The 19,885-nt window shown below is 38.0% G+C and overlaps 1 protein-coding gene across 2 annotated transcripts in view; it reads left to right on the plus strand.

The window, feature by feature from the left end:
* COLEC10 (collectin subfamily member 10) overlaps positions 1 to 19,885 on the plus strand; it is a 68,361-nt gene that overhangs the window by 42,292 nt on the left and 6,184 nt on the right. Inside the window, exons 4-6 of one of the 2 annotated variants that reach the window (XM_044668899.1) lie at positions 4,179 to 4,232; positions 8,461 to 8,556; positions 13,978 to 15,220. In XM_044668899.1, coding sequence (XP_044524834.1) covers positions 4,179 to 4,232; positions 8,461 to 8,556; positions 13,978 to 14,366 — 539 coding nt within the window. In that variant the 3' untranslated portion in view covers positions 14,367 to 15,220. Of the gene's footprint in view, positions 1 to 4,178; positions 4,233 to 8,460; positions 8,557 to 13,977; positions 15,221 to 19,885 lie in introns of those variants that run through there. The other variant, XM_044668906.1, reaches the window with a different exon arrangement.

Raw genomic sequence — 19,885 nt, forward strand, 5'->3', positions numbered from 1 at the left:
AATTTATTACCATCATTTTCTCCATGGCCCTCCTAAATTTTTCATTAACTCGAATTAATCGCACCTTTCAGGTCTGACCTTAATATTGCCACTTCCCATGGCAAGGTAGCTTTCTGGACATTAATATTTCATTTTAAGAATAGATGGGGGGGGATCTGATTTACTACAAATAGTCACAAAAGCATGGAAAATGAATGCTATTATTTAGTGTAAATAATAGTCTTTTACTAAATATGCTGTCACTCTCTTCCATCTCATTCTTTTTCTGTCTCTCCCTCATAGATTTGGGGGATCCAGTATAGTATAGTAATGTCAGATTCAAGAGAGAATTGTATGACCTGGAAGTCAAAAAGAGAAGAGGATGGGCGTAGGATGGGAATAAGCATTTATATTGCCCCTACTGTGTGCCAGCACTATTCCAAGTGTTTCTTACAAATATTTTCTCATTTGATTTGATGACTCTGTAAAGTATGTGCTATTATTGTCCTCATTTTTCAGTTGTGGAAACTAAGGCAAATTAAAGTTAAATAACTTGCCCATTATCATACAACTAATAAGCATCTGAGACCAGATTTGAACCCAGATATTTCTGAAACTTGCCCATTATCATACAACTAATAAGTATCTGAGACCAAATTTGAACTCATGTCTTTCTGACTCTGGGTTGAGCCCTTTAGCCATAGTACCACCAGCTGCCTCTAAATCAAGAATCCCTAGGTTCCAATTCTGCCTCTGAAATTACTAGTTGTTTGAACACAGGCAAATTATTTACCCTCTATGATTTAATAGTTTTCTCGTCTATAAAATGGGAATAATAATACATGCAGCACTTCTCTTACAAGGTATTTTGAGGCTCACATGAGATAATATAAGTAGAAGTCTTTTGTAAACCACAAAGAGCAGGATAAATATCACTTAGTATGTAGGTATTCTGAAGTCACATTATTTCTCTCATTCTGTTTCTTTTTCAGTAAATTGGGAATTTCAGGAAATTTGTGAAAAAATGTGTGAGGATAGAGAGAATTGATACTAAGTTCATTATCAAGCTCACTAGGTGACTTCACAGGTTACTCTTAATCTCAACTTGGCTTTAATTTGCCTTTCAATCAGAACAGGAAAAGGTCAGAAAAATTAGTTAGAAATTCTAGGGCCATAATCAGAATAATTATAGGGCCTCAGAAGAAAAGTCCTATTTGAGTTTAAGATGCTACCTTCCAAGCCCTGTTCAAATCCCTCTTCCCTCATGAACTATTTGTTCAACTATTTTCTATAACACTCAATATGTGTCCAGTCCACTTTGTCATGTGTCATACATCCCAATTCATCTGCCTTCCAGGTGTAGGTATCTTGTCTTCCAAATGAGAACATGAAGAGATACCCTTAGATCAAAGGCATCATCTATTTCTTTTGTATCTTCCATGACACCTAACCCAATGCTAGACACACTAGACACACATAAGTTCTGATTGCATAAATAATCCATAAATTATAATTGCAGCTAAAGAGGAGGAGATTTGGAGCAGGTAGGCAGCTCGGTGGATAGAGCAATAGCCCTGGAGATGAGACGTTATGGGTTCAAATTAGGCCTCAGATACTTGCTAATTGTGTTTCACTGGTGTAAGGTTTAATTAGTTATTAATTAGTTATATAGCATAATTAGAAGTAGAGATGTAGACCAGAGCAAGGATTTTTGCCCTGTCCCCTTTTAATGCAAGACCAGGGGGAAAAATCACCATGGGCTCTTTAAAGAAGATTAGATTTATGGGAAGAAAGTTAGAGAAGTTGTGGCAACTCTCTGGAAACTGACTGTCTGGAGAGGTGGTTGGTGACTTTTCTCTTGATACTATCAGCCAGTAATTTAGTTAAACTTAACTTGGAAACCTTACTCTGGGCAAGTCACTTAACTCCAGTTGCCTAGCCCATACCATTCTTCTGCTTTAAAAGCACTACTTGGTATCAATGATAAGACAGAAGGTAAGGATTTTAAAAAAATTTAAAAGAAGAAGAAGAGGGGACTTGCACACGTTTAAAGGGTAAAGGGTAGGTTCAGTTCCATCCTGACCGTGGACATGAAATTCCAAAATCCAGGATATCTTTAATTAAGCAAGTGACAATACCTCCAGCAGTGGCTGGGGGCTATAGATGTAAAATACTGCATACACTGTCATGATACAGTTAATGTATAGTAAATATTACTGTATTCCTTTAAAAAGAGAATTTCTTAGTCTTTTTTTTTCCTTTTTTTTAAACCCTTAACTTCTGCGTATTGGCTCCTAGGTGGAAGAGTGGTAAGGGTGGGCAATGGGGGTCAAGTGACTTGCCCAGAGTCACACAGCTGGGAAGTGTCTGAGGCTGGATTTGTCTTTTTTTTTTTTTTTTTATAAGAAAAGACCAAACTGAGTGAGGAATGGGGGAGGATTAGTTTCAGGAAGTGAATGTGATTTTTCAAAGATTGAATTTAGAAACCGTAGTGTCTGTGGTGACAAAGAAATGAAAATTGAGAGAATGACCATAAATGGAAGAATGACTGAATAAGTTGTGTTACAGGATTGTCATGGAATATTATTGTGCTAGAAGAAAGGACAGGTTTACTAGGTGGATAGAGTGCAGATCCAGGAGTAAGGAAGACTCATCTTCCTGATTTCAAATCCAGCCTCAGTCACTTAACTAGCTAGGTCTCCCTGGAAAAGTCACTAAATCCTCTTTGCCTCAGTTTCCTCATCTATAAAATTAGCTGGAGAAGGAAATGGCAAACTACTCTAGTATCTTTGCCAAGAAAATCTCAAATGGAGGCCACAAAGAGACAGATGAAACTAAAAATTGACTAATCAACAACAAGGAATGACAAAGGGGATGGTTTCAGAAAAACCTGGAAAGATCTGTGTGAACTGACACAGAATGAAGTAAGCACAACCAGGAAATCATACACAGTAATAGCAATATAGTAATGATTACCATCTGTGAAAGATTTTAGCTATTCTGATCAGTACCACAACTTAAGACAATCACAAAGAACTCGGGATGAAAAATATTATCTACTTCCAGAAAGACAACTGATAAACTGAGTGAAAATTGAAGTCAGCTTTTTTTAAACTTTTGTTTTTCTTGTTTTTTTTGTGACATGACTAATATGGAAATATGTTTTGCATGAATTTTCATGTATAATTGATATCATATTGCTTGCCTTCTCAGTGGGGGAGGAGGTCTGCAGTGGGGGAGATTGGAACTTGAATTTTTTTTACATGTTAAAAAGAAAAGAAACAATAATGTTAATTGAGCCCTTTGACAATATATTGAATATTTTTGCCTTTCATTTATTAATGGCAACTTGCAGAGCTCTTTGTTCTTACTAAGCATTTTTAGACATTTCAATTCATATTGAGATAGGAACTGGACCTGTGATTTCATTGATACAGAGAACTCTCATAGGAAGAAATTTCCTTCTACCAGTGCAATCTGGGACTTTCTCTACAACTTTGAGTCTTAGAGAGCTGCCTAGAGGACCAAAAAGTTGAGTGACTTGTTTAGAGTCCGTCAGAAAGTTTCAGATTCAGAAACTTGAACCCGAGTATTCCTGGCTCTAAGAGCAATCTCGACCCTGAACAATTCTTCCCCATTTTCAGAAAGTAGAAATAAAAGACAAAAGACTAAAGGATATTCATTTTTGCCAAGCTACTTCCACTGGCTTAGGTTATGACATAAAATCCTAGAATGTGGTTTTGTAGTTGGCAAAGGCAAGACCACCCCCAGCAAATCTAGGGGTTTAATGAATTCACTGGTACCAGGAGGCAGGTGGAATTCTGAACCACAAGCATTCACTCCCTAATTGATTCTTAATTGAGAAAATGTTGGACCCTTTTAAATCTTAATAATAGATCTTGCAGCATACACACTGCCCTGAGTATTGGCATCTGATGAAGTGGAAGCCATAGAGTCACAAAGTGTCCAACCCATCCCTTCACCATCTTTTTTATACTCCATTGCAGAATAAAAAATAGTGAAATGTTTGACAGGTCACACCTGTGTTCACCGTCAGCCAGGAATGATTCAAAAAATACAGAGCCAAGAAATTAGCTGGCTCCTTAAATATATTCTTTCCCTTTCTTCAATGGCTGTCTTGAAATAATTCGCATCTATGTTGTTCACTTAGTTTGGGATTCTATTTTGCTTTCCTGCAGGTGACCAAGGGCAGAAAGGCTTGCCTGGTGCCTCAGGGGGAAAGGGCAGAGCAGGTATGCTATATTTGATTCTCTTCATTCTCACCAACTTTCCATATCCCATCAGGTGGATGCTGATAATTCATTACTAAATAGGATTTTAAAAGGATAAAAGAGCATATTCCTAAAAGTAATACTTTCCTTAGACTAGCTCACTGAGTTTTAATTAGCCAGTGGGAGAAATGGGAACTTTCCTCACTTAGAACATTAGATGATTTTTCCAGCCACTGGTGAAATAGGGCAGTGCGATCCCCACCTGTCAAGTAAACTGTAACAGAAGCCATCCCAGACACATCAGGGAAGCAGACTTGGTTATTTGAATAAAGATCTTGGGGAAGAAAGTGCCAAAGTATTCCAGCAGTGCTTTGCTGAACATCCCTCATATACTTCAAGATCTTTCATCCAAAGGCCTGCCAGACTTTATTTCAATTTAAGAACAAAATTATATTTTAAACTTGTTTTTTATTTAAAATTTTTTCTTTGACCTGCTGGATTTTTTTTAAGAGATAGGTACTAGAACTGTGATTTCATTGGTATAGAGAATTTCCATTTGAAGAAATGGCTTTTACCATTGCAGTCATTAAGTAACCTGTCCTGGTGATTTAGCCAGAATTTGACAGAGGTAGAATTTGAACCCAAGTCTCCCTGGCTTCCAGACTCACCAACTCTTTTACAAATATGAATTGCCACTTGCTTAAATTACGCCTTTGGCTATTTAGAACATGCCGACTTTTCTCAAAAAGATCTCCTTCAAAGAGGTGATTTCACTGGCAGTATTTGTAAGGAAAGGTATTTGGATTGCTTCATTGTAACTTCATCTTTTCCTTCTCATGGGAGACTAATGAAAAATTTAATTTGAACTAAAGACAACATTTAATTATCTGTGTTACTTGTGGGCATTAATAATCAAATTTGACAAATCATTTTAGTCAATAATTTTTGCCTCTACTCTACTAGTCTCTCTTGCCTTGTCCCAAATTGATTTTGTTAAAAAAAAGAGCCATCTAATTGAAAACCCTTCAAAGAGCCAAAATACAGTCATTGAAATCCCCTCCAGTTTGAGATGGCTAATGCAAAGGACATTAGATTGGGAGTTGGGGATTCCTATTAGAAGCTGTTTAGTTCCAACTCTGCCATTAACTCAGCCTGTAACAATAAGTAAGTTATTTCATATCCATGGATCATAATTTCTTTATTGTACAATATTACTACTCCCCAATATTTAGCAGAGATGGGTTGTGAGGCAATAGGACAGAAGATAGGTATGTTTTGAATTTCTTAAAACACTTATCTTCCATCTTGGGATCAATACTAAGTATTGATTCCAAAGCAGAAGATTGATAAAGGCTAGGCAAATGGCATTAAGAGACTTGCCCAGGGGGCAGCTGGGTAGCTCAGTGGATTGAGAGCCAGGCCTAGAGACAGGAGGTCCTAGGTTCAAATCTGGCCTCAGACAGTTCCCAGCTGTGTGACCCTGGGCAAGTCACTTGACCCCCATTGCCTACCCTTACCACTCTTCTGCCTTGGAACCAATACACAGTATTGGCTCCAAGAAGGAAGGTAAGGGTTTAAAAAAAAAAGAGAGAGAGACTTGCCCAAGGTCACATAGCCAGGAAATATCTGAGGACAGAATTGAACCCAAGACCTCCCACCTTTAAGCCTGGCTCTCAATCCATCGAACCACTTAGCTGCCCAAGAGATCAAAATGTTTAGATGGGATTGGTAGATATAGAAAAAACTTTGAGATAGGGAAGAGTGTCAGAGTATTTAAGCCAACTCAACAAGTATCACTGGTTGAACTCTGACATCCTTGACAGCCCTAAAATATTCTGTCTGACTCCACTAAGATTTATGTCCCTGCTTGTTCCTTCTTTTGCAGAAGTTCAAAGAATCTAATCTGACCTCATCACCCTACACCTGAGTTAATTGCTAGATAGGTAGAAACATTCTTTTTTTGCTCTAAAAGTTTTAACAAAAGAATTTTAAACTTCCTCTAGTTTTAGCTTTAGCCCCACAACCCTTCCCCCAGTCAGAGCCAGAACTAATGATGAAACACCTCCGTGTAAAATCCCTCTCTCAGCAATTGTCTTTTCCTAACTTCATTCCCAGTTAAAATTCTCAGACTAGCATATGCCTATGGTTAACACTGCTGATAAAGACAAAGTAAACATTTTTTTAAAGAAAGATAAATAGACTTTCTCCTCTGCCTAGGAGCAAAGGTTTCAGGCTCCCATGAGAGAGAAAGGAGATATAGAAGAAAAAAATGGCACAGAGAATTCACACTCCAAGTATCTGACCTTAATCCACATAGAGTTATACATTTTCAAGACCCTTAAATGCCCCAAAAGGCACAGTTTTATTAAAAATCTTAATGGTTATTATTCAGTCCTCTTCAGTTCTTTGTGACTCCATTCAGGGTTTTCTTGGCAAAGATTCTTTGCCAAGAATAGTTTGGCATTTCCTTCTCATTTTACAGATGAGGAAACTGAGGCAAGTAGGGTTAAGTGACTTGTCCAAGGTTACCCAACTAGTAAGTACCTGAGGCTGAATTTGAACTCACGTTTTCCTGACCGTAGGTCCAGTGATTTATTCACTGTGCCAACTAGTAGCCCCAAATCTTAAAGCCATGATAAAGTAGCTAGATGGCTTAATGGATAGAGCACTGGTCTTGGAGTCAGGAAGACCTGAATTCAAAATTGGCTTCACTGGCTGGATGGCCTTCAGCAAGTCATTTAACCTCAGTTTGCCTTAATCTATTGCAGAAGGAAAAAACAAACCACCCTAATATCTTTGTCAAGAGAAAGTCATGGATAGCATTGATGTGTTATTGTCCACAAGGTCATGAAGAGACACACGTGATTGAACAATGATATAAAACATGTCCCAAATGTCTCCAAGCAATTTTAAGCTATTAAAACAAATTGGTATTTTGATATGAATGTCTTCTATCCAAAGAACTATTCAATATAAACCACAGGAACAATTCAGAAGTTTAGGGAAGGTCTAAGCTGGAAAAGAACTTTGCATTTTGTTCGTATGATTAGCATTTATGTCCATGACTTTGGTGAAAGGAGAGGTGTCTTCCTTATTAGATTTGCAGATGACACATATCTAAAAGAGAGGCAACACATTGAACAACAGAGAGAATATTTTTCTCTCAACAAGCTAAAACAATCTTATGAATTATTGAAATGCATCTTATTAGATTACATTTTGACAATATACAGGCTATGCTAAAATTAAAAAAAAACTGCACAAGTATAGGAATCCTAGCTAGGCAACAGGGAACAAAAAAAGGGTTTTCTAGTGGTTACACAAGCTCAGTACAGGTCATCAGTGTGACAAGACAGTCGAATGAGCTGATGTGATTTCAGCTCATTGATGGAAGCATAATGTACCAAATAAGAGGAGTAATATGCCTCAGCATATTTACTTTCCTCTAGAAACAACCACAACCACATCTTAGGAAAAGTATTAAGAAACTTAACCGATCCAGACAGCAACAAATCTAGATGGTGAGAGGACTCATATATAAAGACTATTTGGGGGAAAAAAACAAAAAACCTTGAGAATATTTATATACAAGAAAAGAGGACTAAAATGGGACATGTAATCTTTCTCCAATTATTTGGAAGGTTGGCAAATGGGAAAAAGGTTTTAGATTTGCTCTTGGCCACAAAGAGTATAAATAAAGGCAGGGAAGAGAATTTACATTCATGACACTGAAAAACTCCTAAAAATTAGAGTAGGCAAAACCAGAATGGGCTATCTCGGGAGGTTATGGAAGCCAAAAACAGATTAAAATAGAGAGTAGAGGAAAAATTGTTGAAAGTAGAATCACCTGTTAATTATGTGATCGGGAACAAAGCCAATCAACCTAAGCCTCAGGTTTTTCAGCTGTAAAATGTGAGTGATAATCCCTGTGAAGAGGCAGCTGGGTAGTTCAGTGTATAGAGCCAGGCCTGGAGATGGGAGGTCTTCAAATCTGGCCTCAGATACTTCCTAGCCATATGACCCTGTGCAAGTCACTTAAGCCCAATTGCCTAACCCTTACAGCTTTTCTGCCTTGTAATTGATACTTAGTATGGATTCCAAGATAGGGGTTTTTTAAATTTTCCAGCAGAAATTAATGATCAGGATTATTAAACTTAAACAGAGATAATCATATAAAACAATAGTTCTGCCTTAATATATCTGTTTTTCTCTTCCTTTGTTTATTCATAATTGCCTGTAAATTACTCAGGTACTGTCTGTGATTGTGGAAGATATCGTAAGGTTGTTGGACAGCTGGATATCAGTGTTGCGCGACTGAAGACATCCATGAAATTTGTTAAAAATGGTGAGTGAAGGGGGCAGATGGGCAGCTCAGTGGATTGAGAGCTAGACCTACAGAGGGGACATCCTTAGTTCAAATCTGGCCTCAGACACTTCCTAGCTGTGTGACCCTGGGCAAGTCACTTAACCCCCATTGCCTAGCCCTTACCACTCTTCTGCCTTGGAACCAATCAATACACAGTATTGATTCTAAGACAGAAGGTAAGGTTTGGTGTTTTCCCCACCCAGTAATGAGTGTTTTATGTATTTTTGAATGCATTCAAAAGACACCATACTTTTATTGCCTTTTAGCAATACAGCCCTAAAAAGCTGTAGTATTTTGAATACACTGATAGTGACTAAAGGAAATGCTTAGGTATCCATACTAACATCTTCAAAATTTTCAAATGTCATGATCTTGCAATAGTAAAAGGTGAAATTATGTATGCCTCAGTATATTTATTTTGCAAAGTGGACCCCCTCTAGACTAATGTTCCCAAAATGAACACAAAGGACACTCTCCTTCTATGAGTCCCAAGAAAGCAAGGGCTTCTTGGGAAATAGCTATGGGCAACCATTATCATTGAAATATTAGGACATTTCACCATTTCAAAACATCCAGTATTTTATCCATAATGTGGGGAATCCCTCCATCAATATATACATCATGGTCCTTCCATAAGTAGGTGGTTTATGAACTTTTGTGTCCAAAATAAATTTAGCAACCGATGGCCAGCCTTTTGGTTCTGAGCCTCTGAGTCTTACAAGGCTATTTCTCTGTTGAGATTCCCTTCCTGGTTCTGTTCTTGAATATTTCCCATTTTGATGAAAACCTGCCAGAGTTTGGGTCCATAGAAATGACCCTCTAGGATCCANCATTTTGATGAAAACCTGCCAGAGTTTGGGTCCATAGAAATGACCCTCTAGGATCCATTGGTACCTCCATACCATTATGAAGTATAGAAATTGCAAAAAAATAAAAAGGCAAAGATCAAGAGGAAGAACTTTGAAGAAATGGGGAATATACATTGTAAATATATTGTGGGTTTTAAAATTAATATCTCAAAATACTAAGTATCATATTTTATAAAGTTTATTAATTATAACTAAAGTAAGACACCTAGCTAACCCAGCCCACTCATGAGACAAAAAAGAGAGGAAGAGGGAGGAGATTACAGGACTATAAATAACAAATAACGGTAAAATACATGTAAATGAAGGGAAAAGCATTCTGGGTAATACAGAAAGAAATTTTGGGTAATGTAGTTTAAAGGTTCAAAGATTTCCAACTATAAAATATGCAGCAAGGAGATGGAGAATCAAGTGCCCAGTATTGCTAGTTTTTGTTCAGTCATTTTCAGTCACGTTCAACTCCTTGTTTCCCCATTTGGGGTTTTCTTAGCAAAAATACTGGAGTGGTTTTCCTTTTCTCTCTCCAGATCATTTTACAAAGGAAGAAACCAAAGTAAACAGGGTTAAGTGACTTGCCCAGGTAGTACACGTCTGAGGCAAGATTTGAACTCAGGAAAAAGAATCTTCCTGAATCCAGACCTGGCATTCTATCTTGTGTTCTCAAAGGTTATGCGAGTGAAGGACGAGCTGTGGTTGTGTTTACCAAGCCAGAAAACCCTGGTGATTGACCCCTTCATCTAGTACCTTTTCCTCTCTCTCTTCCCTTTCAGCTTCCTTTTTGTGTTGTCTTCCCTGATTAGATTATAAATTTATTGAGGGCAAGGTCTATCTTTCTTTTTTCCTATGTGTATCCCCAGTGCCTAGCATAGTGCATGACACATAGTAGGTGCTTAATAAAAGTTTATTGAATGAAACTTGAATTGACTGAGCTTGTCTGTTCAAGAATTAGTATAGATAAGTTTAAGGAAACATATCACCAAAAATTCTGCCACCATGTGATAAAATTTCTTGGTTATAGAAAAACAGCAAAGTGAAGAGTATCATGATCTATAACAATGATAGAATTAGTCTGTGACTGATATAATGGATCCTTGGAGTAATAAATTCACTTCCACAAACATTTATTAAAGCACCTACTATGTGGAAGACACTGGGGAAACAAAGACAAAGAAGGAAAAATTACCTACTCTTAAGGGGCTTGAGGAATTTTTCCTACTGGATAATAGAACACATAAGTAAAAATAATAAATATGAGATAGTTTAGAGACCACTTTTTTAACTGGATGATTAGCAAAAACTTCCTATAGTAGATGATATTTTAGCTGAGTCTCAAAAGAAATTAAAAATTCTATGAGGGAAAGGTAGAGAATAATAATATGATGTAATACTAATATTGGAAATTTTTCAAAAGTATTGAAATAATTGTAATGATGGGCTAATAATGACTATTGAAGTAGTGAGGTTAAGGCTGGAGGCTATGGGAAACATAATCATGTGTTTCTCTTTACTTCTTATGATGTTCTTTGTCTGGATCAGGATGAAACAAATTAATATATTTTCATCTTTGGCCTCCTTCTGGCTCAGCCCCAGTTATACCTGAAAACATAACACAATTCTGTAAGGTGAAGACATAACTTTAATTTGGGGATCAAATAGGAAGGAATTGGATTCAGAAATAATATTCTCTAAGAAAATGAAAATCATCAGTAATTCTACAAAAGCACCTGAGGACTAGCTTCAGTTGTGAAAAAGTCGAATAAACTTTTCACAGAACATCATAGTTCTATGGAAAGGTTATTAAAAAGCTTTCTTAAGTGTACAAAGAACTGGTGATCTAGGAATCAGGAAATCTGGGCCTTGAACTCAACTCCAGCATGGACTAACTATCTAGCCTTTGGCAAGTCTCTTAAATATTTTATGCCTTATTATGTCCCCCTATAAAATGCAGGAAAGTATTGCCTCCTTCCTTCCTCCCCAAAATTCCCGACTCCAACTTCCAAGGCACTTTATTAAAAGACTTAGCAATGGTTTCAATTGTTCTGGAGAGTACAGTACCTCTTGACATCAAGTTAGGTACTTACAGAGAAACTGTTAAATCTACAACCCAGTAATTGTTCCCTAGTGGACTGGAAAAGTTAATGAGCTTCCTTTACATGCCTAACTTTTTAAAGAGCAGGGATTTATACACTGAAGAGAATTCAGTTCAAAATGCAGTAGAATCATAATTATATCAATAATGGAGAAAAAAACTAGAGTAACAACTTTGTATAATGGTTAAATTGGGATTTTGACTAAATAAGAGTTATAAAAAAGTGGTCACCGATTATTATCCCTTAAGTCAGGAAAGCTATTAGCAGCTTTTAACAATTTTGTTTAATTGGAATATTATTAAAAAGACAGAAATATGGAAGGGAAAGAGGTAAGCCTACAATGCTGATCCAGTGAAATGAAGTTCACTCCTTGAACTCCACATGAGAATCCTAGTCACTCACCTGCAAGTCGGGCAGGATCCAGGTGAAATGATGAAAAGAAACCTCTTCATCTTTATTCTAACAAAACTTTTATTAAAAGAAAAACCAGAGCTCCACCAGCCTGAAAGTGACTATCCCCACTCAAACCCCTAATCAAATCTGAGCCAAAGGCCCCTCCTTGGCGCAGGATTGGTCCTAATATAGACCAATCCCATGCCTGGGAGTAGGAGAGCATGATCCCTCCCTAGCACGGCATTGGTCCATTCATAGGTCAATCTCACACCAGGAGCCGTGGGAACCCTGGGGCATGCTGGGGAGTGTAGTTTTCCAACATACAATTCTCTTTAACACAGCAAAGAATGCTGGGGGATGCAGTCTCTGGCCACCATATTTTCAAAACCCACACCAGAAAGGTCCCAATGCAGAAAAACCCTCATGAGCTAAGCTCTCTGAGGCTGTGAACCCAACGAGAAAGTCCCCATCTCCAAGAAGCTCCAAAGCCAAAAGTCAAAGTCCCAAAGCCAAAAACTCCAGTCAAAAGCTCCAAGTCGAAGTCGAATTCTAAAAGCCCCAAGGAGCCATCCTCCAAAGAAGTCCAAGGAGCAGAGACTCCAAAGAAAAAGTTCCCTGGACAGGAAGTTCAGGACTTTTTATAATCCTTTCTCCACATCACTTCCTGTCCCTTCCCCACTTTATGGGAGCCAATTGCAGTCCTTTAATTTGCCTAGCCCAGGGGCGGGGCAGTGGCATCTCGAGCTGTCACCAACTCTACCAAGTGACTTGTGAATTCTCCTACTTAGTGAGTGGTAAGGAACTAAGTAGGAATACTTAAGTTTTTGATTTATTTACTTAAAAGTTGCTGATTGACAGGCAAAGATAGTTTGATTTACTCTTCACATTTGTTATAAGCTTCCTAAGTTATACTACTAGATAATGATAATAACAATAGCTAACATTTATATAGAAATTTAATGATTGTAATTTATTCTTATTACCTTATTTGATATACAATAGGACCCTTCCAGTTCCAAATTCTATAGTCCTATGATTCTGTGCCATGGGGTAATAATTTGACTCACAGCATTAATTCAATTTCTGATATGGATAGGGATATGTCCAAGAAGTTCTCTAGTGGGGGGCAGCTGGGTGGCTCAGTGAATTAAGAACCAGGCCTTGAGACAGGAGGTTCTGGGTTCAAATTTGGCCTCAGATACTTCCTAGATATGCAATCCTGGACAAGTCACCTAACCCCCTTTGCCTAGCCCTTACCATTCTTCTGCCTTAGAATCAATATGTTGTATTGATTCTAAGGCAGAAGGTAAGGTGTTTTTTTTTAAGTTCCCTAGTGACTCTCTTACTTCATAAACTTAGAATTAGGTGATGAAATTAGGAAAGACGAGAGCATTTAGTTCACAGAAGACTTGTTATTATTTTTGCTTGTTTGTTGCATTTACACTTCAGATATGGATTAACTCTGTTAAGTTGCTCTCTTCAGGAAGAACATGACCTGCTCTTCATAGACACTATTTTCTGCTTACACTTAGCTTGTTTCTACAGATCTCATTGGAGGCTATAGTAGTAGCAACAACAGCATTAACAAAAGCAGGTCAGAAAATGACTGGGTCGAAAGAGAATAATCATCTCTAAGTGCTTGCTCATGGCTTGCCTAAATCCAGATCAATATTCTTGTGTCTGGCCAGAAGTGGACCCCCAGGTGATCAGCCATGTGCCTCACTACACTCTATTGTTTCATTCATTTCATTTGGTCTTAGCTCACAGCTGGAATCCTGCATGGGAGGGCTTGTGGCTGGAATACTAGATGAGAGGGCTCATAGCTCTAAGGCTGGATGGAAGGGTTCACAGCTGGTGCTCAGTGGGAGAGTTGGAGGGCAGGAGGGCATAAAGAAGAAAATAAAGTAGGATTCTCTTTATTTCTTAAATCAAACTAGCAAATTCTGAGCTGGGCAAAACTACCGCCATGATGTTGTCATTATTGTTAGTAGTGTTTGTTGTTGTTCCTTATCAACATGAGTAAACCCTCTTGTGTTTTCTTCCCTCCAAAGTCATAGCTGGGATTAAGGAAACAGATGAAAAATTCTATTACATTGTTCAAGAGGAGAAGAGCTACAGGGAGTCCCTGACCCATTGCCGAATCCGTGGAGGGATGCTAGCTATGCCCAAGGATGAGAGGGCCAATCAAGTGATTGCTAAGTACGTCTCAGACAGCGGTTTCTTCAGGGTGTTCATTGGGGTGAATGATCTAGAGCGGGAAGGGCAGTATGTGTTTACAGACAACACTCCGCTGCAGAACTACAGCAACTGGAAGGAGGGTGAGCCCAATGACCCCAATGGCCATGAGGACTGTGTGGAGATGTTGAGTTCTGGCCACTGGAATGACACAGAGTGCCACCTCACCATGTATTTTGTCTGTGAATTTGCAAAAAAGAAGTGATCCTCTGATGCCACTTCCTCACGGTTGTGATTATGACTAAACATTTTTAATAACCTTTTTCCTCTATATAGTTTGATCTCCCAATTGTAAGCAATGTCAAGTGTGATATGCAGAAATCAAATTGCATATTATACAAACTGAAGTCTGGGATATTCTCCAATGCTTAAAAAATTGTCATTAAATAAAAACATTCACCAGGTAACATGGGTATCTGGGGTGGGGGGGTGAAGGGAGGAAGGAGGGCTCCTGCAAATCTACAAATTTTAGGTTAGAATTCCTCTTGGAATTTTCTCTCGTTTTCTCCATATCCTTCCAGGGGTTTTAGAGGAGTCTCATGGGAAATTGAGCAAATGCTGAATGAACTTCCAAGTATTCATTAACTCACCCTGGCTCTACCAAAGTTCAGGCTCTCGTCACCTCTCACTTAGACTGTTGCAATAGCTTCCTAATTGGTCTCTCTTCTTTCACTCTTTTCTCTCCAATCCATTCTCCAAATAGGGGACAAATTGATATTTTTTTGTTATTTTACTTTGAAGGCCCTGTTATCACTAGGATAAAGTCCAAAATTCTCAGACCATCATTAAAGACCCTCTACAAATCATTCCTCTTTCCTATCACTTCCCTTCACTCTCTCTTCATTGCAGTCAAAATAGCTTAATATCACATTATATCTCTAGTCTTTCTGGCTTTGCAATTCAGTCTCCTGGTCTGGAATGAATCCTCTCCTCACCTCTGACTCATTACATTCATAGTTTCCTTAAAGCTAAGCTCAAATGCCATGTTTTACACAAATTCTTTATCCCTTGTAATGACTTGTTAGCCAATCAATGAACATTTATTAAATGCTTATTCTATGCTGAACACTGTGCTAAGTGCTGGGAATACAAAGAAACATAGACTACTTCTAAATCTAATGGGGGAGGGAGGGTGGCGAACTGGCATGCAAGTGGCACACAAACTAAATATAGGATAAGTTTGCAATTATCACCAGCAATAAGGCAGTAGAATTAAGGGTGGTCAGAAAAGGTTTCCTTTAGAAGGTTGGATTTTATTAGGAAGCCAGAAAAATCAAAATGCAAGGATAAGGAGGAAGAAAATTGAAGGCATGGGGAGACAGCCAGTGAAAATGCCCATAGTCAGAAGTTATCACATTTGGATTACAGAATACCTGGGGGGAGTAAAGACTGGAAGACTGGGAGGAGAGGACAGGTTAGGGAGGGCTTTGAATGACAGAGAGAGGATTTTATATTTGATCCTAAAGGATATAAGGAGCCCCTGGAGTTTACTGAGTAGGGGTGACATGGTCATACCTGTACTTTCAGATGATCACTTTCCCTCTCTTGAAATTCATAGGACCATTTATCCAGAGCTGGAATCATCAAAGTCAGTGAGTCCTGATCCCTTCATTTTCCTAATGAGGAAAACTGATTTGTATTTCTTTGTATGTGAAAAAAAGAAGACAATCTACACCCTCAATGAGTTAATATTCTAGAAGAAAAAATGAGAAATGCCCCAAGTCAAAAGTAAAGGTACAGCAAACAGTGACCAAGGCCCCCTCCTTTATCCCCTTAATCTAATTCCCATCGAAACAAATAGAATGTCTTGGTTTTGAATTTATGACTATAAAATAATGTTTTATCTTCTAACAAACAGCCCACCTACTCAGAGCTGCATCACAAAAATATATCTGGAGAGTGTTTGAACATGAATGTATTGAATCTTGGAAGTTATGCTTTGAAATAGAAAGCAAATAAGTAAAAAGCTTTCATATGGAACATAGACACAGAAAGCACAATTAAACTATCTTCCGCTTGTAATCTTCCACTAAAACCAATGTCAGTGATATTTATATAGTCTAATCAAATATGGAGTAACATGGGATGCCCCATGTTAAGTTTAAACAAGTTGGCTATAATTCAGGGTATGAGACCTGGTTATAAGATATGATTAGTAGCAAGCTGATGAAATAGGCTCTCTTAGATGGATCTAATTTTACTTTAATGGAGGACTTGAAGCAAAGGTTGATTGACCACTTGGTAGAATGGTGTTTTGCGGGGGAAGTTAGGGAATGGGTATGGGTTTGTCTAGATGTCCCCTGAGTTCTCTTCCAGTTGTAGGAGTTTATGATTCAATTGTTTTTGTTCAGTACTTTAAAGGTTGATGATTCCATCACTGTGTTCCCTCTCTCCAATGATAGAGTTCATGAATGACCCTGATCCCTCTCAATTTATACCCTCCATGCTATGGCAGAAAATATTAACCTGAAGGAGACCAAACTCCTGGTGATGATTCTTTGATAAGCTGGTCCTTGAACAACCTAGTCTATCAATGGACCATCCATCCTCATAGCCTGCCCACCCAGCAAAGAATACACTCTGCAAGTCAAGTCTTCAAACCCTGTGGGTCACCTCCATGTGTAATAAGACATCATGGTACATTCTCATTTTAAATCAGAACTCTTAGGAGAGTTTTCTGCACAGTTAGTAGTTTTCTTTAAATACCTCACCCTCTTTTTTTTTTATTTCATCACTGTCTCTGAATGGGATTCAAGTGAGCTATTTTCTAAATCTATTAACTCACTACTGGTGTACTTCACTTAGAATAATCTGATATGTGAAAATACAGCCAGATAATATAGGGAAGTGGAAGGGACTCTGGCCTTTGAGTGTGACGACCTGAGACCAAGTCCCTCCCTTTTATTAGCTGGGCCTGTGATGCAAGCAAATCATTTAAGATTCAAGTTCTCTCCTTTGTAAATTGAGGGACTGGATTATATAATCTTTCCATTTCTCTGTAGCTCTCTAACGTGCCCTAAAAGTCTGTATTTTTACAAAATAAATATTTTAAAATCCATTTTTTCCTTATAAAAAATGTTCTTCAAATTACAGAATGATTCCCTATCAGATTCCTTAAAAGAATGAGAATTAGTGATGCACTTAAATGAACTTGCCAAAATCTAATTTGTCCTTCACTTTTCAAAAACACACCATAGTCACATTTGTATAGTGAAATTCTCCAGGAGGAATAATAACCAGATTCCTGCCTTGGTTTGAGGGAGCTTAAGGGTTAGCTGAGTGGATTTTGCAACAAATGGACAGACAACTCTGGAGGCCATGTATAAAGTAAAGGAAGGGCTGAGTTTCTGGTTACCAGTAAAGCAGCTGAAAAATCAGAGAAAAGCCAGAGCTCAAATTCCAGGTGAGCTAGATAGGCAGATCAGATTATTAATCAGGTCAGCAAGGAATATGCGAAGTAGGTGGACAAGACAGTACTCAACAGGATTCCTGATTGGCACTCTCTTTTATGTTGGCATCAACCAAAGAGAATCAGAGTTGGGTGTGACCTCAGAAGTCATTTCATCCAATCTATAGCTTACCAAGAGTCCTTACTACAATATTCCTGAAAAGTAATTATCCTACATCCATTTGAACACCTCTAGTGATGGATGGCTGCCTCCTAACCTACTGCCTCTTAATACGAGGCATTTCTCATTTGGAAACTTCTAATGTAAGAAAACATTTCCCTTACATTGAGCAAAATCTGTCTCTCTATAGTTTATGCCTGTTGTTTCCAGTTTTGCATGCTGATTAAAAGCCCGGCTAATCCCCCTCCCATATCCCTTCAAATAGTTAAAGAGCTTTTATGTAGTTTTTATAGCTTCTCTACTCCAATATAGGCATCCCTAATTCCTTCAACCAGTTCTCATATAGAATGGAGGTATACCACATGAAAAAGACAGCTTAGTAGATAGAACACTGGACTTTGAATCAGGAAAACTCATCTTCCTGAACTTAGGTCTGGCCTCAGATGCTGGCTATGTGCTGCTGGACAAGTCACTTAACCCCTTTTGCCTCAGTTTCCTCATCTGTAAAATGAGCTGGAGAAGAAAGAAATAGAAACCACTCCAGTATCTCTCCTAAGAAAACCCCAAATGGAGTTAAGTAGAGTCAAACACAACTGAAATTATTTTTTTTCCTTTTTTTATATTTTCTTTTTTCTTATTGATTAAGAAAATTTTTCCATGTTACATGATTTATGTTCTTTCCCTCCCCTCCTCCCACCCCCTCCCATAGCCAATCCACTGGGTTTTACCTGTGTCATTGATCAAGACCTATTTCCATATCCATATCCAATCACTAGGGTGATTGTTTAGAGCAGTGATTCCCAAACTTTTTTTGGCCTACCACCCCCTTTCCAGAAAAAATATTACTTAGTCCCCTGGAAATTATGAAACTATTTATTAAACTCAGAATAGAATGTAATACAAAAAAAGTGTTGCCATCACCACCTCCCTGGATTACTGCAGCACCCACCAGGGGGCGGTAGCACCCACATTGGGAATCACTGGTTTAGAGTCTACAGCCCCAATCATATCCCCATTGACCCATATGATCAAGCAGTCGTTTTTCTTCTGTGTTTCTGCTCCCACAGTTCTTTCTCTGGATGTGGATAAACTGAAATTATTAAGTAACAACAAGTACAACGTGAAGTATAGCTTCAGAACCAGTCAAAATCTTAGCACTGAAAGGGCCTTTAGAAGTAACAAACATGACTCCTAGTTAACCAGAAATCTCCACTTCAACCTTATTTAAAAGTGAATTTCCAGCCTCTGCTAGAAATTCTCCAAGAAGGAACCTACTACTTCATTTGTCCATTAAATGTCTTTCTCAATTAGCTGAAATTTGCCTGCTTGCAATTTGAACTGACTGTTTCTTTTTCTGACCATAGTCAATTCTATGCACTCTTTATTCTTAAAGGTACTCTTGTATTCAACATAAAGAAAGAATTAACACAAATCTGAGAAGCAGTTTAGGAAAATGGAGAGAACTGGTTTCAAAGTCAAGAAGATGTGATTTTAAGTTGCATGTCTGGTGCACCCTGGCAGTATGAATCTCAGCAAGTTACTTAAACTCTCACTGCTCTGAGCAATTCTCTAAAACAATTAAATGCCAAGAAGGTATCTATCTGCTTGGGGTGGTGGTGGCAAGGGTGAGGGATTCCTCACCTGAAAGTCTCTTGTACCAATAAAATGACCATTCTAGTCCCTATCCCTATCCATACATGAAGCCAAGAGCCATTCCCCAATAGATAGTCAATGGCTATGAAGAAAGAGTTCTTAAAGTAGAATTATAAACTATTAAAAATGCTTTGAAAGATAATTTTGAATATTAATGAGAAATAGAGATTCAAATTAATACAATTTGCACACTATGGTTTCATCTCACACTAAGCAAATTGACAAAGATTACAAATAAATGGATAATTGGGAACAATGGATAAGAATTGTGAAATTAAGTGCTTTTTATGTGCCAGCCCCTCTGTTAAATATTAGGGATACAAATATAAGCAATCAGAATTGACCTTGCCCTCAAGGACCTTACATTTTAATAGAGAAAAACAACATGCATAGAGGGGTGAAGACCAGAGTGCTTTGGAGAGGGAAGACCAGTAGAAAGGTGACTGAAACATAAGACAAATGACTGAACATTGACATTGACATATCCTTTTTAGAAATGGAA

The sequence above is a fragment of the Gracilinanus agilis genome, chromosome 1 (assembly GCF_016433145.1).
Source record: "Gracilinanus agilis isolate LMUSP501 chromosome 1, AgileGrace, whole genome shotgun sequence".
NCBI classification, from domain to species: Eukaryota; Metazoa; Chordata; class Mammalia; order Didelphimorphia; family Didelphidae; genus Gracilinanus; species Gracilinanus agilis.